A 27991-nucleotide genomic window follows, 5' to 3' on the forward strand; every position below is an offset into this window, starting at 1 on the left:
ACAAGTTTTAAATGTTTATTTAAAAAAACAAAAACAATAATGAAAGTACATTTCGAACCAGCAATCTAATGTGAAATTGCAGTAGATATATTGGATAACAATATTAAGGCGTATATATGCATACACGTTATTTAAAAACTACTATCAGTGTTATAAAATGAAGATTACCCAAAGAGAAGCATAATCTCCTCGTTGATGCATAACGGCGCATCCCTTCATGCAATAAAATTAGCCGTTAGCTTGGAGAAAACGTGCATAAAAGAAGTGTTTCAGTGAGTGGTTTTCTTTCTTTCCTAGGCAAATCGTAAATCGACATTCTGGCTTACATATTTCACGCTCGGAGACGCAACACATTACCTCACTAATCTGCTCTCGCGATGAACTGGAAATGCAAATCACAACTCGTTCGTAAACAGGAAGTGACGTCATTTCTTCTTTGTTTTGTTTTACGGCGAGGTGGCACCAGCTTCAATGCGCATTACCGACACCTACTGGTTAAAGTCATAAGTACCCAGTATGGGGCCACAGGCTCAGAGCCGGGAGGCAGGAGGGCCCGGTGGTTGTTAGCTAGCTGGCTAACGTAGCTTGGTCGTCCAAGGGGTGCAAACAGCTAGGTGAAAGCGGAGCTGCGAGGTGGACGGAAGGCAACACGAGAAAAATAAAAGAGACGGGTGCACTGAAAACGAAAAACAAGTAACGGACACGGTCCGGGACAGAAGCGGCAGGCAACAGATCTGACGCCAGCGTTGTTCTAACCCGGAAGAGTGTGGGGAGGAGCTTAGTGGACGCTAGCTGAGAGGTGCAGTGCGGCCGGTGGCCGCTGGGGTCATCCAAGCAAGAGGGCGTGATCCTCGTCGTCTCGGTGCCTCTGCACGAATCCAGATTGGCAGCTACACGCTTCTGTAATTTTGCATGACAACAAACACAAACAATTCAAAGTATCCTATAATGCACAACAGTCACCTACCATGGTGTATATATATTTTAATTGTATTCTACTGTGCAACAGATCCACGAATATTCATCCAATTAAAATTCAAGTAACAAGACAAACTTTGCTGTCATCATGGTGAATGTTAACTTACAACTTTATGGGCACGATCATTTACAAAGTCAAGAAATTGTCAGTGGATGTGTATATAGCGAATAAACTGCTAAAATGTATATTAAGAAAAAATAGTGTTACCTTTCTCCAGCTCGTTGACCTGTTTGCCAGAACTATTAAAAGGATGAATGGTTGACTGGATACTTTTCACATTCATTAATAATTCATCACAATCATAATAAACACAATCTCCTTTTTCAGAGCATTAAAATAAATTAAAAACAACAACACATCCACCAAGTAACAATTAAATGCCAACCAGGGCTTTAAAGGTCAAATAAATAACATCTGTCTCAAAAATTAAGAAACATAATAATAAATCCTGGGGGGGAACAAAGTTTTGAAAAAGAAAAAACTGTGACAACCATGGGACTAAATCCCTTCCTGTTAAATTAATATTTGCTCAAAATTATGTGAGCCCTTGAAAATGAAGTTCTACTTAACAAGATTAGCTACCACTGCTATTCAATCTTTGGACCGGGACAGCTACAAATACAGCAAGAAATATTTCATTAATTCACATTATTAAAGGCTGGTAGTTCTTTTGTCTAGTCTTAACATCTGTAAAGACAAAATGATCAATATTACCTTCAGTCGATAAAAATTGTGTTCCTTTTAGAAATTGGAATGTGACTTAATGTCAACAAGATATTGACAGAGATGACATTGCATGTCTTCAATGAAGTTATTTAGTGTTATTATATTGTAGTGTAGTTTTCTTTTGTCTACTAAAAAGAGCATTTAGGAAAGAAAAGCATTGTAAAATGTGAAAACCCTGTACATCCAAAAGGGTAAAGTGGCCCCAAATAGGTTTAAAAGTCAAGCATTATAATGAACATACTGTCATCAGAATTAGTTCAAACTGAAGCAGAAAAACCTCTTTCAAAAAAAAAAAAAAAAAACCCAAGAAAAATAGAAAATTTGGGTTTGGGCACCGGCCTCAACTGGGCGAAAATCTAAAGAAATCAATAGGATGATCTTTTTTCTTTTGACCGTCCAATCAGATTCAAGCCTCTTGAAACCAACTTTGAAAATGTACAAAAAAAAAAAAAGCTAATGTGCAAAATGCTGTTTAAAGACCTCGGTGCCGCATTAGACCTGACTTATTACTTTGTATCTATTTTTAAATCTTCCTCATTATAATGTTTTTAAAGAGATCACATGAGCACATGAGTACAAAATTAGCAAAGACATAAATAAAGAAGTAGTGTGACATTTTGACTGAGTCAGCTTGTCAGTAACTGAAAAATGTGAGTCATTTAAAGGAGTGACTGACCACCTTAAAAGCTGACATCTATTTCATGCCCTGCTTCATCTTTAAATGTACATTTTTTTTCCCGACGTTACTACGCAAAATGTCCTTTTACAGTACGCAGACACAGTAAGACAGAAAGTAAACAAGCCAGCTCGTCTCTCTTGTCTCTAAACCTTTCTGTTTCTTCACACGAGCACGCCCGCCATCGCCCCGATTCATCTCCGAACGTCCTGGCCACGAAGCCGCCGCCACCGACGTGTGAGCTCTGTTGCGTGCTCCTTCAAGCAAGCAAGAAAATGGGCCACAAAGATGTCATGGCAATCTCCATCATTTGTGGACCTTCCAGTTCTGAAGGATGTGAAGCTTCCACGCCGCCAGGCTGAAGGAGTTGGCGGCAAAGACGTCAGGTCTTTGCTGCCATCTTGTGGACGTGGGAGACGAGGCCTGCAGGCGACATCCCGAGCTTGTGTACCCTTGTAAAAAAAAGTGAGAGTTGTTGATGTCATATAAAGCTCGCTTTGAGTGTTGGGCAAAATCGGGCAGGGTTAAACGGCCATCCCGACTAACATAACGTTAACACACGGCACGATACTCGGGGCAAGTTAAGGTTGTTAGGCGACAATGCGGTTGGTCCGATTACCTCTGCATCAACTCGCCATGCACGGAGCAGAGTGCGATGCGAGGCTCACTCGTGCAGCTCGGTGAGCGCCACGCAGCATGCAGCCCTCTCGTCCTTACTGTGGACGGCGCCGTCCACCGTGATGGCACCCGTCGCCAGGCCGCGGTTGCGGCTCGTCAACTTCTTCAGCTCGCTGGCGAACGACTTCTTCTTGTCCTCGCGTGCCACCTGCGTAGAGAAGAAGGTCATTTTTTGATAGTCGGTGGAGGGTTCCGCAAATCATGGTACTACCTGCTCTTTCAGCTTGAGAATGAACCTTCCGGCACCCCTCCAGTGACTCTGGGCGTGATAGACGCACTCCTGATCCAGAAGCACGCGCTGGACAGGCTTGGCGGCGCACGACTTCTTGGAGCCGGTGTCTTTGGTCACCTCCTCCATGAGGACGTAGTCGCTGGGGTTGGGGTTGGAAAGGATGCTGCACGAGTATTTGGCCTTTGACAGAGTCTGTGAGGAGAGGGGGGGGGCATGTTTACAACATTCCAGAACATTCTGGAAAGCGAAACTCGGTGTCCTCCTCCAAACCTGCTGTATGATGTCCTGAGCGGAGCTGTAGCGCGGAGCCTTGATGACGGTATGAGGCTGCTCCGGGGACACCTCGTGCACCTGGACAAAGAACACGTCCTCCTCTACGCCGACCTCTCCTCCTCGTCCTCCTCCGCCGCCGCCACCAGCGATGACAACCTCCTCCTCGCCCTCTGCTACCGCCGTCTTCTCGTTTGGATTCTAACACCATCAGAACCAACAACCGGTTGTCCTAATTTAATTAAAATGTGAAGCAACTCATAGATTCTGGAGTTGCGGAATAAAAAAAAAAAAAACACTCATCTATACTGTATTTATCTTCAATATCCATTGGCTGTAATGACAAATTGGCCACCACAAGAGGGAGCTAGACTCATACCTCCTCTCTGGTCTGGAGACAGATTCTCCCCACAAAGCCATCCTCGACATCCCAGCTGGAGACCACCTGCACCAGCGTCTCGTCAGGCGCGAGAGGGCGGCGCTGAGAGCAGCGTTTGGTCTCGCTACGCTCTTTGGACAGGGGAAGCTTTTCCTCACTTAGGAAGTAGTCGGCCGGGCTCCCCACAGAGGTCACGATCTGAATATTTGAAAAGATCTGTCAGGTGTTAACATCTCAAACCATTTATTTACTCTTACCGACCGTGTCTAATAGTTGTTTGCTCGTCGTGTGCTCCGTGATGGAGAACACTGTGAAAGGTTCTGGTCCAGGATCTCCGTGTACTGTCACTCTGTGCTGTGGTGGCGCATTCTTCTCCTCGGGGTTGAACAGCTCACTCGACGGTCTCCCCTGGGACGAAGGGCACGTGCCGCCCGTTGGACCTTCTTCAACTCTTTTACTGTAGATGAACAAACTGGACACTTCCATAGGCTCGTTATGTTGGGTTCTCAGCTGCACGTGTCTGTAACCTGAAACACGCAAAGGAGGGTCAGATGCAGTCACGTGAGGTGGTCCTGCGTGGTCCCAACCTGCTTTGAGAGCCTTGAGGGGCAGCGTCCTCTGCGCTGTGGTCTGCGAGCTGTTGTTCTCCACCACGGCCAAGCGCAGGAAGCAGAGCTCCTCAAAGTGCACGCTGAAGTGGAAGCGCTCGCTCCACATGGGGTTGAGCGTGTTGCGGTGGATGGGCTTGGTGCGAAAGTGGCAACTGTCCACCGGCGCGCCCAGGACGTCCACCTCCACGCAGGGGCTCCCGGAGCCATTGGCCGGACACACGTTCTGACCGGACACGATCTGGAATTTCATTTGGCCAACTGTTACAAATTCCTGACATTCAAAGAGGCTCATTGAGAAGCTTTACGAGGCTCTGGTCCTGCTCACTATTGTACCAAAGACATCCTGTTTACTTTCATGGTTGTCAAATGATGAAATTTACAGGTGACCCTCATCATCAAGTTGTCCAAACATATTCAAATGGAGGAATTTAAAAGGTGCTTGAAATTCCTGCCCATGAAAACAAACACAACTCACAGTGAGGGAATAGACGGCCGGGTTGCTCCTCTCCACGTCTCTCTCCATGGGACAGAACTGCTGGGAGAGAGGAGAGCTTCGGTCCCAAAGCACGGCCGGCTTCAGGACGTAACCGCAGCCGCCGTTGGCCTCGAACAGCGCCGTGTTCAAATGCATGGGCAGGTCTGCGGACAAAAAGATGGCTTTTAGCCGCTGACATTCGTCGTCTTTCATTTATTTTTTTTGCTGACCGTCCGTTTGGTAGTTGAGCGCCACCAGCTGGATGCCGTGCAACCAGAAGAGGAGCGGGTTGGGGTTGGCCGAGTCGATGCGGGTGGCGGCCGGGTAGGTCCGGAGAAGCTGGCACGCCGTGTGCTGGATGAGCTTCTGCGAGTAGCGCCGGCACAGGCGCTTGGCGGCGTTCTCGTTGACCGAGGAGATGTGGTAGCACTTGGGCGTACGGATGATGGCGCTCAGCGACGTCGACGTGTTGAGTGCCGGTGGCGTCTGCTGCTGCTCGTCCCAGCTCAGACGTTCGGCGCCGCCTACGGGAAATAACTTTTATTGAGTCACGTTGGCAAAATGTCAGGACCAAACAAAATGTCACAGTACTTTTCCCGGTCGCGCGGCTCTGCGCCGAGACCTCCCCAGTTGGGCCGCAGCGAGCCGGCGCCGTGCCAAATATGGACTTCCTGCTTTTGCCGCGGTCCTTGCCCCTGCCTGAGCCGGACGGAGACAGCGTGGACAAGCCTGTGTGGGGTCCGGCAAATCAGTAAGATCATGCAGAAATACTTGTCTCGCCTATTTATAATATAGAATGAGATGGGGGGGGGGGAAATGAGAACAAAGATCTGAGAATGGGGAAAATTCCAGGGAGGTCTGCTCACCTGGGAATTTGACAGCCTGGCAGTAGATGACAAGGTCAGACAGCTCCTGAGCGATTTGCCGACTCTCCTTCTTGTTCTGAGGCAGGTAGAACTCCTCGCCCAGCTCCATGTCAAACACCTGCGGGCGGGTACAACATTAGCAAAACCTTTCTTTAGGTCGGCAGGGTGTCCCGCTGCTGCTTAAGTGCTCTGACCTTTCCTTTACTCTGAGTGCCGCTGTCGGCCTTCTTCACACGCTTGGGCGCTTCGTCCGCAGGTTGCTGCTCCTCCTTGTCTACCGAGCTTTTGCCTTCGGATTTTTCCTCCAGGAGGTTATCTGCCAACACATTTTTTTCCACCTTTGATCCAGGAAATCCAATCTTTCATTTCATTCCACTGCACAGATTTTGCCCGTTCTGTTTGAAAACGACGTCCACGGGAGAATTGAAGCAAAACCAGGATTTCCTGCATTTAGCCATCTGGTAGAGGGTCATTTTATCCACTGGGCTTCCCTCAGCTAACATGTTAAGGAAGTGAAATTTAGCTAGTGTCAATTGCCTTCAGCTCAGGATGTAACGTGGCCACACTATCAGGAGTAATTGTCATAAAATTCTCCAAAGATGGAAAAGCACTAAGGAGGGGGGGGGGGGCATCAGGAGAGAGTTAATGCTGAGAGTGGGATAGGGTAGTTTCCCCTGGCCCGTTATTTGGCGTGGGGGCAGCGGAGGGCCTGAGAAACCAGATGGTTCTGTTTTGTTTCCCTGACGAGGCGAGGTCACAGACAAAAACAGTGCGCAGAGGGTAGCAAGAAGGGAGGTGATGTGTTTGTGGAAAAAGAAGAAAGCATCCAGACAATGTAACTCTTAAAAGTGACTGACTGGGAAGAAAAAAAAAAAGGAAAAGTCTTTTTTTTTGTCCCTATATTGAGTTGTAAGTTGCCAGTTTTTTTTTTTTTTTTGAATGGAAGCAGGCAAACACACACGGCACAAATCTTCAATCATAATGACAGCCATAATGGATGCATGTAAAAAAAAAAAAAAAGTTCCTCAAATCAATCACTGAAATGGATTCTATGTATACGGGCAATGGGAGCATGAAAGCGCAAGAGAGGTTTACCTTCCAGCCCATAGGAGGCGGTAGAAGCATTGAGGACATCGGCTAAGAGGAGAAGAGGTCAAATCAAGGGACAGACGGCAGCGAGGAAGTTAAAGGGGAAAAAAAAAGAAATGACACGGGATAAATGAAGGAGTGCAAAACCATAAAGGACACAAAGTGAGACGAGGGGTCGCGTGACGGCAGGTAGAACCATCGCTTACCGTCCGATAAGGACTCGTAATCGTAGTCGTAGTCGTCTTCATCCTCGTCTTCTTCCTCGTTGGCGTGGCTTCCGGGCGAGGCGCTCCCCCCCGGTGATCCGTTGCTGGCTTGGGCCTGCAAGTTGGCCAGCTGGTGAGCCTGCAAAAAGAACGAGAAAGTTGACGAAGGTGTGCCGACGGCCTTTGAAATGAACGCATGTGTCACCTTCTGCTTCAAAATGTCCACAGGTGCCTGGTGAGCTTTGAGCTTCTTGTTTTTCAGCACGACCCTCCCGCAAAGCTGCAGCGGCGACGGCAGGTGAGGGTCGTCGCCAAAGTCGCCCTCGAAGAGGAAGCGCGTCACCAGACGTTCCCCGAACACCGTCTGGAAATGGGAACATGAAAAATAAATTGCAGAAAGAAGAAAAAGAAATCAAATGTATTTCTTTTTTTTCTTCACGGCTGTACCTTAAAGATGTCGGCCATCTTGCGTTGCTGCGGAAGAGAGCAGTGGTTCTCTATGGACAGGATGACCGGCATGTCCGAGTTGACGAATGCCGAGCGGTTGATTGCTTCCACCACATCCTGAGGAACCGCAGGAGAACTTGATCGGATCAAATGATTCTGGAATATGACATCACATTAGTTTATTACCTTAAAAGGTATTTTGGTGGTGAGCGTGTGTCCGTGATAGATGACCGGCATGCCGTCATCGCCGTCCCAACAGTCCAGTTCCACGCTCCTGCAGCCTTGAAGCAGCACCTTCCAAAGTAGACATGAACACAACTGCTTCCAACGTGTACCAAATCTCCTCCCATCAAATCTGGATGAACATTTGGCCCAAATATCTATCCCAAAAAAAAAAAAATGCTCTACTGACCTGACTGTAAAGCTCGACGGAGGACTCTCCTTTGAGCTGGTGTCCGGTCAGGTAGGTGTTGTGAGAAGACTCGATGTAGTAGTAGGACAGAGGGTACTGCAGCTCCTCAGGTTTCATCTGGGATTCATCGTTACGGCAGGCAAAGTTCTCCTTGTCCATGAGATACCTGGTAGAGATGTGAGCGTAAGAATTGCTCCCGGCCCCGAGAGTCTTTGCTCCGAGCCTACCTGGCGAAGCCTTCGAATGACATCCAGCCCATCAGCCTCATGTTTGATGACGGCTCAAATGTCTGCAACGCAAATCTCTTCGTCAGCATGGATCCATCTCCATCTTTACTTCTGTTTGAGGTTCACCTGTATAATGCTGAGGATCTCGTCGTAGCTCAGATGCTCCCTCTGACAGTTGACCAGGAAATCGTTGAGCTGAGGGATGCCCAAGCCCAAGACGCCCAGCGACACGTTCTCCACGCCCGTCCCGTTGGTCACGATGCTGGCGGCGGCGATAGCGTCTGAGATCTGCTTCTGGTTGTCGGACAGTTGCTGCCTGGTCCGGATGAACAGGTTGAGGTCGGAGCCGTTCCGAGTCAGAAGGTCTACAGACGGGTAGGGAAGGCCATTAGGGCAGTGTGGAGGTTCGCGGAGCCTCTAATGTTCCGTCTCAGTACCCAGCTCCGGTTGTAGGCCCACCACCCTGTCGTCTATCTTCAGGCTGGTGTAGAGAGGAGCCGACTCGGAACGACCGCAAGGCACGGCGAATGTGTCGAAAAGCTCCTTCAGGTCCTTTCTGCTCCGGATACTGGCACCCAAAAAAAAACATGATTATGATTTCCAAAATGATGTTGTAAAAATCCAAACATCTACCTGAAAGACTTGAAGAGTTCCACAAACTCCACGAAGCTCATGGTACTGTCGGAGATCATGAGGTTCTGGAAGCCTTTGAAGCAGCCTTTGGCCCGACCGTGCCAAGACCTGCTGCTCCACGCCCTGCTCGCCACAAACACAATCACTTACGTGCCACGTGAAATGGACCTTCTGTATGCCAAACGTACCCCGGCTGCGCCTTGGCGGGCCCCGAGAGGACCGGAGAGGATTGCGGCCGGGTCTGGTTGGAGCTGCTCATACTGGAGGAGGAGGAAGAGGAGGAGGAAGAGGCAAGCGATGCAGGACTTCCTTTGGAGGTGAGGGAGAAGGGTCCGGGGAAGTCGTCTGTCGAGGTTGGAAATAAGATTTAAAATGCCCTCAAATGACTTGCCTGTAAAAAAAAAGATGGAAAGGTCACCTGGATCTTCTTGGTCTAAGCCGTCCAACTCTGTTCCATTCCGATATAATCCGTCTTTACAACTGCGTGTCTTCCTGGAAACCATCTCGTCGTCGGTCGCATCCCCGCTGTCTCCCTGCGTCCCGATCGACAAGCCGTCAATAAAGAGCCACAAACCTTCAAGACGAGAGGAGAACCGACCCGAACGAGGGCTTTCTTCTTCTTCTTGGCCTTCTCGTTGATTCCCAGAGGAGAGCTTTTGGGAGCCCCCGACTTCTCCCCTCCACTGGCGGCCATGTTCCACCTGCGCCCACCGAAAAGCTCGATGGCTTGGGCCAGTGTAGGACCTTCATATCGACTTTCCTCCTGGTGAAGAAGACGACAAAAGTCAAGGCGTCCAAACAGATGACTCCGCTTGGATCCCATTTGGGCCTGGTACCTGATACAGACTGACATACTGCCGTCTGAGCCACTGGAGGCGCTGGTCCGGAAACTTCTTCAGCTTCCTGCTTGCGTTCACCAATTCTGACAGACCCTTGTAAAGCATTTGGGCCGTGTGGTCGGGGGCCACAAAGTGCAGCAGTCTAAGGAGAAAAAGAAAAAATTACATTTTATTTATTTTTATTTAATTTGTAGAAAAAAACCTGAAAAAGAAAACAAAATATACATAAACCCGAACGTACAGTACGATAGCAAATGAGGTCTTGACCTGTTGTCGGTGGTGTTGAGGCCGTAGAGGAGGCTGAGGGCGTTCTCCTCCACACTCATCTGGCTCAGTTTGTTCTGCAAACAAACCGTGTGGACATCCACTCCCTGGTGTCCCAGGAAGACAGCCTGGAAGCGTATACAGGCACAACATTACAAAACCAAAAAACTGCAAGTAAAAAAAAAGTAGATTTCCAAAAGACCAACCTTCACCACCATGAGGTCCAGCAGACCTTCTGCCAGCCCTGCCGCCACACTCTGTCCCAGTCCTGGTGGTTGCTCCGTGGGAGAGACTCCTCCATTCGGAGGCTTGCCTGCCACACATAATAATAACAATAACAACAATAGTAACAATAATAATAATAATATTAAATAATCACCCCAAGTGAGCGTGGTGTTGTCAGGCTGGAGTCTGAGCAAGCAGCGGGCCGTCAGGTGGCTGTCCTGGTCGTAGTGGATGACGGTGGCGCCCTGCAGGAGGAACTGATGGACATCTGGTTGCAGGGACAAGACGTACCTTAAAAAAAAAAAAAAAAGATTCAATTGTGTCATCTCTGCTATGCAAATGTTTGGACTCGAGAGATATTTTCTGGACTGATAACTTTGTTTCCTTTTCTAAACGGAGCTGGTGTCTCACCAAGGAATGAGCTCAGTGCCATGACAAAACGCTCTGTTTGTCTTCTCCGTGCCCTGGAATTCCATCTCGTTGGCCGAGGGCTCCGACGACAGGTCGCCTTCCGAATCCGACAGGTCGCCCACGGTAAACCTGACACAACAAAAATGAATTGGAATGACAAACAGGCTAAGATAAAAAATAATAATAATGGAAACGGAGGTGTTGATGGCATCAAAATGCAACGTGCTAACTTCATGCGCCACGACTTGGCGAAAAACAAACTCAAACAATAAAATCAGACCATGCTGATGTTAGCACAAACCAAAGTTTAACAAACCACTTACGAGACAACTTTTGATTCTTGCGGCCTCCTAAATGATTGGGAACTGTAGAAGTTTAGGGAGTAAAAAAAAAAAAAAAACGATTCAGAGGAGTGCGTCAAAAATAGTCTTCCTAACACAGGAACAGAAATAAAACTCCTTCGCACTAACATAAACATCAAGTGCAAGTCAAAGACGATAAAGCAGGTTTGCTTTGCGCAAACACCGCAGGCCACACGAGAGAATCGTGTCCAGATTCCAGCCGGTGTCATCGCTTGCGTGCCGCCGCTGCCGTGAAAAGGAGCAGAACTTCCTGCCCTGACGGGAAACTTTCATTCTCTTTCACACCGAAACCTTTTCTCATCATCATCATCATGGCTACATTTTAAGAGCATCCTGGAGTCACTCAAATACTGACTGATAGCGGCAGCGGTCCCTGACGGAGTTGTTTCTGGAAGCCGGGCCAGAAGAAGGAGGACTGGTGCAGGCCTCGTCGGGATCCTCCGCCTCCAAACTGCGGTTGCATGACCTGCGCGGGAAGCCAGTTAGATGGCCGCTAACAAGAGCGGCATCAGATGTGCGAGCCACCTAATAATCTGCAGGATGTTGCTGACGGTGGCTTCTTTCTCTGGCACGTGAAGTCCGTCCGCGCCCATGCGGGACAGGAACTTGTGCTGGCCGCTGTAGTCGGAGACAAACTGGGAAGGAGAAGATTGGACGGTGAAACCGAATGTGGGCGGGCGGGGTGCTTCACGCGTACCTCGATGGAGTCCTCGGGCGTGTTGTCCTCGGGCGTTTGAAGACGGATGATGCTCGCTGTTCCGTCTAATGCGTCGCTGAGCTCCTTCAGGAACACCCCGCAGAACGGGACCACCTTTGTTTGTTTGCAGGGAAAACATTTGCAGGGCTCAAATAACACTAGTCAACACCAAACCAGAAAATCAGGTGAGGGGGGGTTGCTTTTGGAGTGGTTTCAAAACAACAGACTTTTACTTATTGAGCAGCTTCTCACTTTGCATCCTGGGATATTGAGCGCTCTGGTGACCACCTTCTTATACTCCGAGGAGGTCTCGTGCTGCGCCATGGCGTCCTTCAGGCTTCTCATGGTCTCGATGTCCGACTGGTCCATGAACTGCCACATCTTCAGCACCTTGCGGGATCTGGAAGCGGTCAAAATTTATTTTCAGGTCCCACTTTTGAGATGTGCGTTGCTGCTAACCTGAGTCCAGCCAGAAATTCCATCACGCCGTTGTAGTTGCCCATGTTCCAGCAGCACTTGGCCACGTGGACCAGATAGGAGAACACGTCCCGCTTTTCCTCCATGGAGCTGGCCGTCAGAACCAGCCAGGTGACCCAGGAACTCACCTGTGAGGAGGTACAACATGGCTACAACAAACGTATGCAGGAAATATTTTGAAAATTGAGACCATTTTTGGACAGTGTCAACGAGTATAAACACACGCTTGGCCCTGATCCAAATCAAACTGTGACATGTTATGTGCACATATTTCATGTTGCTTTAATTTTCCATTATCTACAACACGCAAAAAATAAAAATAAACACCCGAGGCATGCTCAAGTCTAGAGAGAGAAGGTTTTATGGGGCCCCCTCAGTTCCGGCAAATGAAAACACGATGACATCATCATCTGACTAAGCTCAGGAAGTCCCAAATGACAGCAGACGGCTGCGTGCGTCTCATCTCACTCGGCGAGCTCGCCAATGTATGCGCCCGCCCCGACACGCACGCGGAGGGAGCTATCTGTTACCCGCTTATGTAATAAGCCCGCCCTGGTCTCACTTCAAAGGGTCCAAATTGAAGAGACACATGCAAATATGCAAACACACATTTGTTCTCGAGGTGTTTCCACGGCCAATTCAGATTTGGTTTTTTGGTGGCGCCTACTTTCGTGTCCTCTTGAACTTGCTGTGTTGACTCCAGCTGACAAATAGCAAACATTCAATTTGAATTGGGTCTATATTTGCTAATTTCACAGCAGGCAACGAATTGGACGGCCTAACAGTCACTGAAATTGAAAGACATTTTTTTTTTAAAATGCTTCATCCGTTTTCCGAGAAGTTTTCGCGGCTTCCCAGCTTGGCCGAAATGCTCTCTCGGGCTCCTTCAGGCCAATCTCTGTCAACAGCTGGCTCGTGTTACTCTCGCCATTTCAACTCCTTTGACCAACTGCGACACTTTTTTTTTGCAGGTATCTCCTCTGTTATTCCATATGGTGAAAGGGAAGCGCGCCCACATGGCGTGAACGAGATCGAATTAAGCGGGGAAAAGTAATACGGCGCAGGAGATCCAATGAGTGACTCTTTCCTCACGCACACACATTTCTGACCTCATTGAAGCGCGCCACCAGGTCCTCCACAGCGTTACTGCGCTGCGCCGTCTGGGTGGGCATGTTGGGGGCCGACAGCGAGGCCTTGAGGTTGGGGTGCCGCCTGCTTTGACTCTCGGGGCTGCTGAGCTCTCGCGTCAGAAAGCGCAGGTAGTCCAAGGGGAACACCTGCGACCACAGCCGTGATGTGTTAGACCGTCAGATATGCGCTTGATTTATTTTCTTTCTTGTCCCACCCGCTGGTAGAGCTGCTGCTCCTGCTCGGTGAGGATGCAGGCGATCTCCTCGGGGAACTGGACCAGGTGCCGGAGGTCGGCCAGCTCCTTGCTGATGCCGCTCACGTTGGCGGGAAGTGTGCCGCTGCTGCCGCTCCCGCCGCTGCTGGTCATGCTGTTGGCCAGCTGACGCTCTGCGGATTTCACAGCAGGAGACGCAAGCTAAGACCAGATTGAGACATTCATGAAAGACCAAAAAACCTCATCGACTTGCTTAGTTGTTTGATTTGGAAAACAAGAGGCTGGCCTCAAAGGAGAGAAATGAATTCCCAATGACCGATCATTCATTTATTCCTTCTTGGATAATCGACATCCTCGGCCAAGACGGCGACAAAACGCTTTCGAGAGGCTCGGCGCAAAGGATGAAACGCACCAATACATATCATTTGCCCGTGCTCCTTACACCTAATGAATACAAATGCAAGTCGACGTGCATTTATTCAAAAGCGCACCCTTGACCTTTGCGGCCGGCCAGGAAGTGCGAGCCCTCCCGCTGTGAAGAATGAACGTGATGTTTATGCATGGTGTGCACACGTGCATTCAAATGGGCTCATGTCCAAATCTGAACATCCTACTTGGTGACGCGCTCATGGAAGAAAATGGCATGCTGGATTTATCAAGAAACGTTTCTGCAACAGAGACTCCGCACCCTTCGCTTTTTTTTTATTTTATTTTAATCCACGAAGATATATACTGCATCTATATTTACTAAGACACGAACATGAGGTTGGAGGACAGAAATATTGGGACACCTGGCTTTTAAACCACAGCCCAAATCTTGATGGTTGATTAATGTTGCAAGTGTTTTTTCCATACAGCGTATTAAAACTAAATAGCGTCCACTCGCTATCAACGGACTCGTATTAAAGTGCCATTAAGTGACGATAATCAATGCGGCAGGAAATGAAGAACCTTGAGAGAGCTCTTGTCTTGATGGCTGCACGCATCATAACTTATTCATACCGAGCGAAAAGGAGCGAAACCTTGAACGAGAACTCGTCGCAATCAACTTAACTGCAGCAACAAAATAATAAATAATACAAAAACTCCCTCAAGGATCATCAGGTGGACGCATGGAGGAAATTTGCATTTTCCCAGAAAGAGTCACCCTCGTCCCACCTCTGCTACTGGGAAAGGTCTTTTTATAACAGCTAGTTCCTCGCTTCACGTGTCGATGTGTCAAAGTCTAGCGTCTAAGTCCTCGGAAGACGACACATGAAAGGGGTCCACTCGCACGCACGCGCATTCAACACATTGTAAACGGCGCTATAAGAGGACACGTCTGCGTTCGAGCGATACCAACACATCACTGCGTCCTCATCCACTCAATTTTAAACACACAATAAGCAAAGTTAAAAAAATATAAACTCAACTACAAGTGGAAAACACTTGCATGACATTCACAATATTTTTATTTGCACTGTTTCGAACTGCAAAGTACGTCGCTGCATCCTTGAGGCCGCAACAAAAGCGTGACCTTGTGGGTCCAAAAGGCCCGCACGACACAAAACGTGCGAATGGCAAGACGAAAAAAAAAATAAAAGGTTTACGATGCGAATCCGTTCCAGCTTTGTGAAGCCCCCGTATCGGAGTCAACACGTGCCGGAGAAGACCCGGTGAGCGCGTCTCTACTTACTGAACAGCTTGAGGTCCGTTCTATTTGAGTGCTTCATGCCTGCCCAGTGCAGCTGACCACTCCGCCGCCGCCGCCGCCACCGATGCGAGGTGCACCCGCCGCGCACACTGAAGCCGGCGCTCCGGTTTCATCTCCTCCTCCCTCTCTCTCTCTCTCTCTCTCTCTCTCTCTCTCTCTCTCTCTCCCCACCTCGCCCGCCCCTTCCCTTCAACAGTAAACACTCTTAACATGTTCTTTTGCTTGACTACATTCAGTCCCCCTCTCTCAGACTGCCCCCCCCCCCCTTGCATAGTTCACAGCCATGTGCGAGAGTTCCACCAAGCAGGCAACTAATCGCGCAGCGCTGGGACTAACAATCATGGCAACAGGGACCTTGGGTGCAAAACACACTGAAACATTTTTGCTTTTATGAAGAAAAATAGCCCACTGCATTATTGCAATATCAAATTCACATAAGAATATAGAATTTTTTTTTTTTTACTTCAATTTGACAGAAATTGTGCTGCTCCTGGTCGTGATGTTAATGCCAAAGCATTTTTTCCCTCTATATTTAGATTTTAACCAGGTTGCACTTATTTGTACAAGGGGAAAGACGTCACAAACTAGTTGCTATTACAATACAACAGAAAAACGTTGACGTGTATATTTTTAGCAATTGAATGGCGGCGTAAACAATACGCAATCCTCGAGACTTCCCTCCACGGTGACGTCGGCTGTCAGTGGCTCTTAGATACAATGTGGGACGACGACAGAAAAAGGGGCAAGGAAGAAAAGTAAATTGAAACGAGGGCGATATTGAGCCGGGCGGGACGGGACGGCGGCCCGACCGACTTCCTTTTCAGCGCCGCGGCAAATTGTGTTACCAAGGAAATGAGGCTCCCATTTCTATTTCGCCGGGACACGGTGAAATCTGGGCGGGATCAAGTCATTTTGGAGGGCTGTCGATCAGTTCTCAAAAAATCTAATACTGTATATGAATAGTCCCGGGACATCGTTATTATTACAAAAAGGACCGACCGATTTAAAATAATCACGGCGCTCCTAACTGAGAATTTTATTGATTCCGAACGTCCGCTTCCACTCGGTTCGTCACGTGAAGACGCGCCGACCCCCGGCGGTGATTAATAGCTCAAGGTCTGTTCCTCCCGAGCACGAACGGGACGCTCCGTTTGAAGGTGGGCAATAAGACGGGGAACCCTTACCATACATGGTAAGGAGCAAATTGATGCAGCGTCCAAAAAGTTCAGTTCGAAACATCTCTTATTACACCCGCTAATGACTTTAACCTTACAAACTTAAGTCCTCATCGTGGCATCTTAGAATAAAAGGCGGCCGTCGGCGGGGCTTTTATCCGTCGGATAAGAGCGCAACCTCGGAGCCGGCCAAACATCTTCGAGCTTAAGAGACGTCACGTTTGAAAGATGGGGAGGCTCGGCTTACATTGGGGTCATACGTAACATTGTTGCAGAGAAGCTGCGTGGCCGGCGAGCAGCTGGGCGCTTACTCATACGGTCATTTGACTTTTAGGATTACGTGCGGACGGGAGTAGACTGTGAAAAAAAAAAAATGAACGCATCTATCGCCTGAAGACATCCCGGAACCAGCGACGATTAATTTGCCTTAGACGGACACCCACCTTTCAGCACGCCGTGGCTGCCGTTGGGGGACTGGCCGAGGGGGCAGGGCAAGGCCGAGCGGGCGCCGAGCGCGGCCGTGGCTTCCAAAAGGGCTCCGCTCAGCAGGGAGCAAACAGATGTCCTCTGAGTGCACGTCAGATAAAACCTAGATCGAGAGAGAGAGAGAGAAAAAAAATGAGGAACTAAGAAAGGTGACTCATTCAAAATGGGAGTTTTCCCTCATAAGTGCGCAGTTACAGGGAACGGGATGATTCAGAAAATATATTTTTCACCTGCCAGAAAAACAAAGAGTATAAAGTCCATTTTAGTCAGCTTGATCATTTTGAGCAGGAATCTCAGACAGGTTGAAGCATTTTCGTTGTGCTCCGGTTCGACACACAATGTGTGATTCTCTTTGTTTTCCGTTCAATTTGGTAGCGTCCCTCAAGCGGGAGTGGCATTTAACAACTTCAAACGTTCGTACTGCTTGCCAAACGAGATTCTTGGCAGCGTGCGGCAAAAAAAAACAACATCAGAAGGACAACTGGCTGGAATTGAAACGTACAAACCTGGGTGGGTAAGAAGATCCCCGGCGGGTGATCCGAGCCGGTCCGGGCGGACGCCCGCTGACAGGGGGCAGCGGCCAGAAAGAAATTGTGAAGCTGATGGATTCAGTCGCGGGCGGCAGCAGGAGCTTCTTGGCAGGGTGAGTCAGGTTAAGTGCAGCAGCATCTTGAACAGTGTGTGCTACCTGGAGAGCAAAAGAAAAGGATGATGGATGGAAAAGTGGCAAGGAGAATGGATGAAAAAGACAACAAGCGGAACATTGTGGACTCTTTTGAACACCATTTGGGGCAATTTTCTGCTACTTGGCCTCTTTGGAGTGCAAAAAAAATCAAGATGGCTGCCCACGACAAAACACACGTCCCAATACTTTTAGTTTCAGCCTGGCCTAATTAAGAGTCCAACTCTTTCGGCCGGTATTAAACAAACATAATAGGTCCAACTAGAGGGATGGGTTTCCTGCTCGGATGATCAGATCTGGACTGTCCCGGGGGGGAAATGGGAGCTACCAGGATGCACGTTTGCAGAGGGCGGGCGGGCGAGTGCCACTTAACTCAGCCACAATATGTCTGTCACATCACCGAAAAAAAAAAAAAAAAAAAAAAGCGGCTTCCATTAGGATATTCTCTGAATGAGAACATGACCAGACTTTTTCGTGCCAACTAGGCAGACATAAAGTCCGCTAGAGGAACAATGCATTTTTGTCCACACTGAAGATAAGGCTCGAAGCAAAACATTGTGCATCGCCCGCATGCCTTTCTTCGCGACTGTGCTTTTCGGCTCGAAAACTTTCGATTGACGAACTCGGCCCACGCGGTCAAACTTTCATTCCACGTCGATGAACTCACTTCGAGCTCAAACGGTTAGCTCGGCCGAGGACAACTCAATGACAGATGAACCGAAACGTAACGGGGTCAAAGTGATGACTCAAGAGTTGCTACCGGTAGGCCAGGCCACACCCCTGAAACACAGACCGACCAATCACAGCACAGGATGGAGTGAGACGTTTCAAAACAGATTTAGACTTTATTTCTGCTGCATTCTCACTTTTCCACCTCCGCCTGGACAGGATTACGTGTCTGAGGGAGGAGAGGCCGACAACAAAGTCGACTGCGGCGAAGCTTGTTGCCGCCTCTGACTGACGGACACCCGGCAGCTGCCTTTGCACGCACGCACACACGCATTCTTGTCACAAGAGCGACACACAGACCTGCTTCCCATCAAAATGTTCGGCCTCTGCTTACTGTAATGAGATTAAAGTCGACCAGAAACACAAAGTTAACACGAGCATGACAAGACTTGGCCACCTGGGGGCAGTATAATATACATTTTGTTGTTATTTTTTGCAGAGGATAAAGAATATATGCTAGTGAGGGTGTCATGGTGCTCATTTGTGTCTCTTAAAGGGTTACAACAATTTTTTTCTTAGCTTTGAGCTAAGTGAACATTCCAAAAGCAAAGCTATGTGGTCGCTTTACATACAGACACTTCTCGCCAGTTCAGCCCTGTGGCTCAAGTTACTCCGAGTAATGGTTTGAGTCCAGTGAAAGTAAATTAGAGGCCACTAGTGGCAGCTGCTCCCCAATTTAGAGTTGTGACGAAGAGTACAATTCCTGCTAAACACCTTCATAAGCATGAGGGATATTTAAAAAAGCAAAAGGTAGCTAATTGACAAAGCCATGGGTGAATCTCAAAGACGCCGCTTCGAACGACTAGTCCCAAATCCAGCGATAAAAAGTAATTAGCAGGCTACGTTACATTTTCCATTAAGCTGTATTAGCGATCCATCGGGTTCAATTCTCTGCCCGGCAACAGCCATTTTGGGAAGGGATTAGCAGAGGGCACAGTTGTGCCGACCCAAACAACTTGAAGCTGGAATGCGCACATGCCAAGATGAGCGCATACAAACGTCGACGTGCACCTCGCAGGTGACGCGCTGACTTGACTTCTCCCATGACTCTCCCACCATTCAAAGGAGATGCATCACTTCTCCTGAGAGCTACTTTTAGCCGACTCATGAAAGCCAGGGTGAAGGTTAGCCCCAGCCTGGCGGGAGAGGGGTCGCCATTAAAAGATCTCTGTTATTCTGCTCAGTGGTCTCAGAGCTGAGGTCAGCTCAGAGACGTCAGCCGTGACCTTTTGCTTCTCACGGGAGGCCGTGTACTATACAGTTTGTACATACGATCGTTCAGAGAGAGAAAAAAAAAAAAAACACAGTTCAATCAGAGGCAAGAGATAGTCGTGGCAACGCTGAAGGAAGCCTGGCTTTGAATCAATAGCGCTTTATAGCGTTCAAAAGGCGAGCCGGTATGTTCAGCAGCTTTGGTATTTGACGAAGCAGACGCTTTTAAGCCCACCTGCGTGCGAAAGTGGGTTAAGAGACAGAAAGTGGAACACATGTACCCAAACAAGCGGCGCAGACATAGCAGGGAAAATGCATCGCGTGCGCCACAATCATTTTGAGCATTTTTCTTTTTTTGTGTGTGTGTGTGTGTTCACAAGGTAATGTTTGCTCGCCGCAGACAGAGTCTGGCCTTTCTCAATTATCTTCTACGGTTGTGAGGAAAAAAAGTGAAAGGCTACAAAACATGCACGTCGCGCTGAATAATCCAAATGCTAAATAAGCTTTGGCTTTCTTATTGCTCGTGCTGAGTCATCATTTAAGAAGAATATGAAGAGGTTGGAGGGGGAAAAAAATGATGGTTGGTTCCTGGATGGAGGTGGATGTCTGCTGGGCTTTGATTCATAATGCTCTGCTGAATTTCACGCAAGCTTGCTTGAGTGGAGTGAAAGCCAACCCCCGGAGCACCTCCTCGCACCTTTTTCCTATGTACATAGCGGCCTGTGCGTCTGGGGACACGCACTGAGAGGATCGGTAAACAACACAAAACTGTCACAGTACGCTTAGTTTGGGAGAGAGAAGAAAAAAAAAAAAAGCTTCGGACAGCAGAGAGAAACTGGATACATTAGTAAGGTTGAGGGGGGGGGGGGGGGGGGGGGGAAGCTTGTTGTAGGCGATGAGGTCAGCGTACGGAGATTGCTTGAAAAATGATCTTCATAAAGTTAACCCAATCAGCGTCTCGGATTTCAAGGACAATCGTGCGCTTGATGGATCTCGCGTGTTCCTCTCATCCCCGGAAGGAGGAAAAAAAACTGTTGAGCTTTAACAGGGAAAGGCGAGTTGCACTTAGATGAATAACAAGGATTAAATCATTCCAAAACAATGATTTGGATGTTCTTCCGTGATGCATGCAAAAAATAAAAAAGTTCTATACGTTGAGCATCATCTTCACTTCACAGCAGACTCACATTCGACCTTTACGCTTAACAAACCAGCGAGAATACTGAGCGTGATAGAGACACCGGCAAAATTTCAGAATGAAAAGATAAAAAAAAAAAAAAAAGCTGCAACTTACAGTTCCGATTTTTGCCGTTCAAATCCCTCCTTGCCTGAGAAACGTCAAAGAGTGAAAGTACATCTGAAGGACGGAAAAAGCGCAAGACTGATGAAGAAAGGGTGGGAGTGCGTGCTCCCTACATCAACATAGCTTGCGAAAAGAGAGCGAGCAAAGAGCGAGTGAGAGAGAGAGAGAGAGGAGGGAAGCAAATAAATGTGAGGGACAAAACAAGGAGAAAAAAAAAAAGGGGCCTGATATCTGTGCCTAGGGGAACCCCCATATTAGGTTATAATGCAACGGGCCGGCGAGATGCTATCGCCAAACACATAGCTGGAGGGGGAGACGCTGGAGCTATACGTCCTATTTTCATCCATCCATCCTCCTCCACGGCGTGTAAACAAAATGGATCTGCTCGCAAAGATTCTTCCAAAATATGTGATATTGATTTGGATTCTTCTAAAAGCGCGCTCGGTGGCTAATCGAGTGCAAACGTTAGCATCAAAGATGCGCTGAGAACAATGCAAACAGCTGGCGAGCGCCTCAGTCCTCGTTTTGCATATCTTTGATCAACGTTGGCTTGCTAATGAGGCTACGTATTTATCATCAAGTGTGCAACGCTGATTGTTTGCGCACAATACAAAGTCTCCTATTGGTGGGAATCTGCTGGGAGCGCAGCAACGTTGCCCTCTAGTGGCTGACAAAGGACAGGTTCCTATTTTCTGCGCACTACCGAGTTGCGTCCACAAGGTAGCGCCAAAAGATTCCTTTCCATTTGTCCCTTTGCTCTCATTCCATTATGCAAGCGTACCCAACCGTGACGTCACAGTTTGTTTCAATTGGGGTTAAACCTGAATCCGCTGAGCTTTCGGGTCAACAGAGGGGCCGGACCTATTTTTACATCAATTGTACGATTCATCGAGTCCGCCTCAAAATAGCACGGAACACAACAACTACATGTGTTTATTTAATCCACTTTGGGGTGGGCCTTGATAATCCAAATTGAGCTGAATCCGTCTAAAGTGCTATCACGTCACGCATAGTCCGTTATTGCCGTACACGCGACTTGGCTTTACGTGGCAATTAGCTTGTCAAAATAATAAAAGCCTTCAAGATGACACCTACAACCCGCATATTTTCTTTCCGTGAGACGTGAAGGGCCTGAGCTAGCATGCACACAATGAAATGGGGGGAAACACGCCCAGAAGCAGTTTTGACACGCGAGTGTCATCCCGAGAGTTTCAGCAAAAACAAACATCGCCCGCTGTTTGAGAAGCCTAGCAACAGTTGACGGCGGTGTTTGCCTGCAGATACCGCAGAATTCGGCGCTTAGTAGACATCGGACAAAATGAGAGTGTTTTGCACACAAACGCTGGAACCCCATCATCACACACACACATACGCTAATCTCGCCGGCTAAGCTCCAACACGCAGCTGAACAAGAAAGTGGCCTACTCTGCACATTCCTTTGTTGTGGAACAACACAGCGAGAGAATAAAGGAATGATAATAATGGTCACGGGGTATGTCCTAACTTGCAATTTCACGAGGAGGTTTTTGCATACTTGTTTGCTAACGAACAAAATACAAATCCCGAACAGAGGTAAAAAAAAAAAAGAAATCTAACAACTAGAAATATCTTCTTTTTTGGGATACACAAAAGCATTTCATCTCAACATTGTAAAACTATGCAGAGGTCCACTGTGCTCGTACTGATAAGCTCCTCAATGATATCTTCCCACCAGACAGGAAATGATGCATTCTGGTAGCTCGCTTGAATTTTTATGCAGCATTCCAACAAATCGCAAATCTCCGTTTCGGCCTTCGTCTCTATCTGCACGCTCCAAAATACGCTGACATGAGTAGCCCGTGAGAAAGCGCATTTTTCCGCCTCTTATTTACTTTCCCACGACGCGGATGGACGGCAACATTACGGGCCCGAGTCGGCTCGGGATGAAACGGCCGGGCCAAGGAGTAAACACGAGTCCCTTTGGGGATACGCTCTGCATCTCTGACCGTCACTTACCGCTTTTGTTCTAGATTGATCGGTGTTGTTGTTGCTACAAAGAGAAAAAGACGCTTCTGCTCGGAAAGCCTGTCTGTGCCAGGTGTGCGTGTCTTTGACTTCCTCTTTGTCTGCTGAACTTCCCTGGCACTTATCAGAAAAGCTCGACGGGCCACCATTTTCTTTTAAGAGTGCTTCAAATCTATTTGTGAAAATACTTTTACTTATCCTCTCAAAGTTTTTGACTTTGCTGCTACTTTTTCCACCACTCCAAAATCATTTTCTCGCACGGGTTTGAATGTGGCTCTACTCATATTCCATCCTCATATAATCCTGTATTCTTTGGCTCGCGTTGTAGCAATAAACATGTGGGGGCTGCGGGATAGCCCAGGAAAAAAAAAAAAAAAAAAAAGACTTTGCACAGGAAGGCGGTGCACTAAACGTGAGTGAAATCGAATCACTTGAAATGCTTTTGATATCAATCTTCTATTTCTTTTTATCAAATGATACAACTGCATGCACATTTTAATAATGGCAACTCAGCTCTCTGCGGCGACTCTCACTTATTTGACTGCGACGCCGTTGAGGCCTCGTTAAAACACGCGGCTGGCCGAGACAGTGACATGCTTTGTTGTGGGAGCAGTCTGGCGTGTGTACCGACAAAGCCGCAAAATTTGAATGCTATGGCTCCATAGAACAGCGCAACAAAGCTGGATTAAATGGCGTCAAACTAAAAAAGACAAGCAGCACAGTTTGTGACCTCCAACGTTCAAGTTGTCAAGCATCTCCTTCTCATTTTTTGCCTTGCTTTCAGTTTTTGCGGCTTTTTCCATCTTGCCAACTCTGCTCAGTGCATTTAACGCGCGAGCACACACACACACACACACACGCACAGGAGGACAGAGGGTGCAGTCATTGGGCCTGTCAGTAATATGGCGAGCAGAACTAACCGGAGAATAAATCACTTTTCCGAAGCCTGAACAAAGAGCCTGTGTGTGTGTTGCTCTATTAACACACTTGGAGAAAACATTATTCATCTGTAATGCATCGCAGGCTTCAAATTTCAAGCCAAATAGGAGAAATTTTCAAAACACGCTTTGGGGGGCAACCGAGCTTACCTTGTGCATCTTGGCCCAGACGAAGTTCAACACTCGTTGGCAGACTTTGATGTCTTCTGCCGCCGTACTTTGCCTCGGGGCCGGCAGCAAATCTTTCTTGCTGGGTCGGGGCGGCAGGCGCCAGAGGACCTCCTCCGAGATGCGGCCTGATGGCAGGGTCCGCACGATGGCTCTGGTTCCGGTGCACACCGACTTGGTCATCTTCCGGAAGGACAAATGATGCTCAGTGATAGGTTGAATCAAGGCCTGGTTTGTCGACACGCGTCCGTACCTTCTGATTATTCTTGAAGAATCGTCTCACCAGGACCGTGGAACGTTCCCTACGGTTCCTGACAAACTCGGAGTCATCCAGTAGATCTTCTTCATCGCTGCTGCTGCTGCTGGCCCCGCCGCAGCTACTTCCCCTCGTCCCTTGCGAGGACAGCCTCTCGTTGCTGGTGGACTGGAAAAATCTCTCCAGGGAGTGAGTCTTCCTGTCGAGCCGCTCCAAGCTGGAGAAGCCGCCTTTGAGCGGGCGATGGTGAACGTGCCCGTTGCGTCGCAGCTGCCGGTGAGCGGGCTGGGGGGAGCCGCAGGGGGACGACACCAAGGAATTGGGTTCACTGGAGGGGCTGCATAGAGAGGAGCAGCGTGGTGATGTCTGGAAAACATTCAACACATAGGCCCGTTTACACTCAAGTCGGAGTTGACCCTTCCACAGCTTTCCTACCGTGTGGAGATCCAGCGTTGCTAGGGGAAGGCTGGAGCGGCGGGTATGCTGCCAATAGACACGAGCGAGCAAGGGGCTGGCGCTCAAGCAGGTCGGGGGACGCTTGCAAGCCGTGGAGTCCCGGCTGTAGGAGTAAGGACCTGCGCTTAGCTTGGAGGTGATTGCTTCTATACTTTTGCCAACCGGTTGCTCTGGGTACAGCTTTAGCTCAAGAGAGTCCAAGATGGCCTCGTCGTCATGGTCGGCGGACAACTTCCTGTAATAAAGGAGAGCGGGGCTACTCCGCTGCTTTGGTAGCCACGACTGCTCCGGGCGCTGACGGCTTTCCTGGCTGCCGTTTGAGCGTCTGCTTTCTAAGCCCGACGGAGGTGTAGCGTGCGGGTTCGAGACCATCTGGTTCTCTTCGGTGGCCATCGCCGACGTGTTGTTTTCGGAGGCTGCAAAATACAAACAATTTGGTGCACGTCAGCTTGCATTCAGTCGGCTGAGATGTTTCCTTTGGTCCACAATGCAAACACAAGTCTATTCCCAGACGGTGTGTTAAGCAAGCAGTGCCATTGCAATTATTGACTCCATAAAGCAGCAAAAGGAAATGAGCTCTGCAGAGGAAATGAACTCTGCAGGTTTATGAACGGGAGGACGCTCATGTTTGCCCATCTCCAAATAAGCTCTTCATAAAAAGCGATTGAGCAAATATCATGTAAATGACTTTCATAATACTTACACAGATGATCAGAAGGATCCGAGTCCGATCGGAAGGCGCCAAAGTCTCCCTTTACATTTGTCAGTGTGGACACAGAAGCTTATGCAGCTGCACAAAGCGCCTGATAGTGCAACCCAGAGGTGACCTGGGAATTTCCTTGGGAGCAGGAATGGCTCACGGTTGCAGTTTACGAGGCCAAATGTGAGCTAGGTCCCGGCATGTCGTGGCAGGTCCTGAGGGAGAAACAAAAGGAGCATGAAAATCCCCAGTTATCAATCACTACAATATTGCTAGTGAAAGCTAGTTGACATTTACCACTTTTTTTGTCAGCACCATTGTGTTTTGAGCCTTGTTACAAAAAAAACTGCCTTATCTACAGAAAGGGAACTCAGGAGCCATTGTAACCAAAACAAGTGAAAAAAAAATACACGTGAAATTTGTAAAAACAAAAAAAAAACATGGAATAATTTACTCAACAAGCAGATGTACCGTATTTCCCGGATATAAGTCGCTCCAGGGTACAAAGCGCATCAGCCATAAAATGCATGATAAAGAAGAAAAATACATATGAGCGCCCTCTTGCGGTGGTTTAAAGGAAAAATAACATGCGAAATAATATAATATACTCAACAAACAGGCTAGCTAAACGGTTATACAATTAAAAAAAAAAAAAAAAGTTGCGTTAACTGCCAGTCAACTCCATAGTGTCATTCACAAAGCAATGCACGTTGATTCAAATCAAAAAGATAAATGACTGATAAAGGCGCGTGGGAGCATATGAACTATGACACCCATGTTGTAACATACTTGACTTAGTTCCTTCCTGTTCTCATCATTATCTGGACTATGATCCAACAATTTGATGTCAAACAACAAACAGTCACTCACTGAGATTCTCAAAGTGACCTGATAACTTCGGATGATTCACGCAAGCTAAAGGTCACCGAAACCAATTCACAATAAGAATTTTGGATTGAGCGTGGTGAGCGTAGGATGTGGGAGTGTCTTTTTGCCTTCGGCGACACTTCCAGTTAACCAATCAACCCACAACGGTTGGAATTTTGCTTTCATGAAACGGACGAGAAGCTTTCACTCTGACGGAAGGCCTGTTTTTTTTGCTATCAGCTCCACACTGAGCCAAAGCAAACAAAGCGAACGATTCTGCCGGGTAAAATCTCAGCCTGGAGCTCAAGCGGACACACAAAAACACACAAAATCAGGTCACATGAAGTGACAGGTGCACTGAGCAAGAAACTTGTCCATCCATTCTGCTTAATGGCACAGAGGAACATCAATTGCTGGGCCCACACACAGCAGAGGGAACCATTGTTGGAGAAATTACATTTCCGTGTGGATACTAACAATGTTCAACAGCTGTGGCCTGACCATTTGAAGTTGTGATCACACCCAATAACCTCACTGATGCAATGTGATGAGTTGAAATCTCCCAAAAAAAAAAGGGGGGGCGCTTGGAAACACTCCCAAATCATTGTTCCCCTCTACAAGAGCTCATAAAAGCCTTTTTTTCCCCCTCCCGTGTTCGTTCATGTGCATCATTTCCCCAATTCATCCAAATGATGACTCACTATGCTGAGATTCGGCCCGACCTTGCATCCTGCACGGGAGGTGAGACCCAAAAAGAGGAGAACTGTACAAATGGGGGGTCATATAAGGGAGGGGCAGGATTCCACATGTCTATTGTGTTGTGGGGGACTCAAGAAAAAGGCTTGGGGGGGGGGGACAAAAGAGACAAAAACAGAGCTGGGTGAAGAAAAGGGGGCCTCGTTCCTTGACTGCTTTGTGTCACTGCACCAAAAAAAAAAAAAGATGAATGATCATAATAAAACAATGGCAGCAGAGGCGAAGGCGAGATGAAACCGCAAGCTGTAATGTGCAGCAGGTTGCTTTCAATGTCAACACCGAGCACAAGCAACTTTTCATGCAGCACATATGGCTTTGATTAGAGGGCAGCAAGAAAGTCGTCAGTGGAAAGAGAGCGAGAGAGGCGCTATGTGCGTAAAGGACTGATGTGTTTACATGTTTGCAAGTGGAGAGTCAAATATGACTCACGATGAAGACCACTGGGGTTCGCATATTTGAAGAAGCGTATTTTAAAGTCCAAGCAAATTTCACGAGTGTCAACACAACTGCAGCCATGATGCAAAACAACCCACAACACTGTTGACCTGCACAAATTCACCATGCATGCAGTTGAACATTTGCAATGTAAAAAAATAGTCCCGTTTTATTCAAATTCCCCTCCGCTAAACTTCAAAATGTGCTCTCAAGTAAATTGTAGCTAAAAACACATTTCACGACATGACTTCACCTTTCCGAGGATGTCAACAAACATTTGACGTGGACACGCGTTTTAACTATAGCGTCAATGGAGTGCAACTAAACAAACATTTTCGGAAAGTGAAGCAACGTGTCCGGAAAAAGTTTATGGACGTCGAAGGTCAAACTTACCGAAATTTTATCGAGCTCGGATGCAGGAAAGTTTGGGTCAGGTGCTGAAGTGTCCGGCGAGTGAGCGTAGTGAAAGCAAAGGTTGATTGAACAGTTTGTGTCCGCGGATGCCTTCAGGGACACCTCGGAAATCTTGGGTGCGCAATTGACGCGGTGGCTTCGTGAATATCTGAAAGCAAAACAAATCTATAGACATTGTTTATTGCAATTAA

General features: G+C 48.0%; 1 protein-coding gene across 6 annotated transcripts; it reads right to left on the bottom strand.

Annotated features, from left to right (window-relative positions):
* Positions 1-27953, bottom strand: plce1 (phospholipase C, epsilon 1). Of its 6 annotated transcripts, none has more exons than XM_088359333.1 (44): positions 27780-27953; positions 25332-25543; positions 24608-25044; positions 24170-24538; positions 23899-24099; positions 17387-17568; positions 16838-16983; positions 13527-13699; positions 13291-13458; positions 12164-12309; positions 11957-12104; positions 11705-11818; positions 11533-11642; positions 11363-11473; positions 10646-10774; positions 10389-10525; positions 10216-10322; positions 10013-10137; positions 9743-9887; positions 9505-9669; positions 9320-9439; positions 9095-9246; positions 8907-9029; positions 8711-8841; positions 8400-8638; positions 8274-8335; positions 8047-8212; positions 7821-7928; positions 7635-7751; positions 7393-7551; positions 7188-7326; positions 6988-7029; positions 6087-6208; positions 5893-6010; positions 5618-5755; positions 5257-5550; positions 5027-5190; positions 4528-4789; positions 4202-4467; positions 3941-4138; positions 3562-3762; positions 3271-3483; positions 3099-3207; positions 1-2833 (listed from the first exon to the last, which is right to left on the bottom strand). In XM_088359333.1, exons 3-44 carry the CDS (start codon positions 25019-25021, stop codon positions 2688-2690), a joined length of 6879 nt encoding a protein of 2292 aa, XP_088215459.1. In that variant the 5' UTR covers positions 25022-25044; positions 25332-25543; positions 27780-27953; the 3' UTR covers positions 1-2687. The 6 variants fall into 6 exon arrangements, with proteins under 6 accessions (XP_088215459.1, XP_088215460.1, XP_088215458.1 ...); XM_088359334.1 differs by having other exon boundaries at positions 8907-9017; positions 9095-9251; positions 9325-9439; positions 27780-27952; XM_088359332.1 differs by having other exon boundaries at positions 9095-9251; positions 9325-9439; positions 27780-27952.
* Between the last annotated feature and the right edge of the window lie 38 nt (positions 27954-27991).

This window comes from Syngnathus floridae, chromosome 18 (assembly GCF_059516105.1).
Source record: "Syngnathus floridae isolate MCC-2025c chromosome 18, RoL_Sflo_1.0, whole genome shotgun sequence".
Lineage (NCBI taxonomy): Eukaryota > Metazoa > Chordata > Actinopteri > Syngnathiformes > Syngnathidae > Syngnathus > Syngnathus floridae.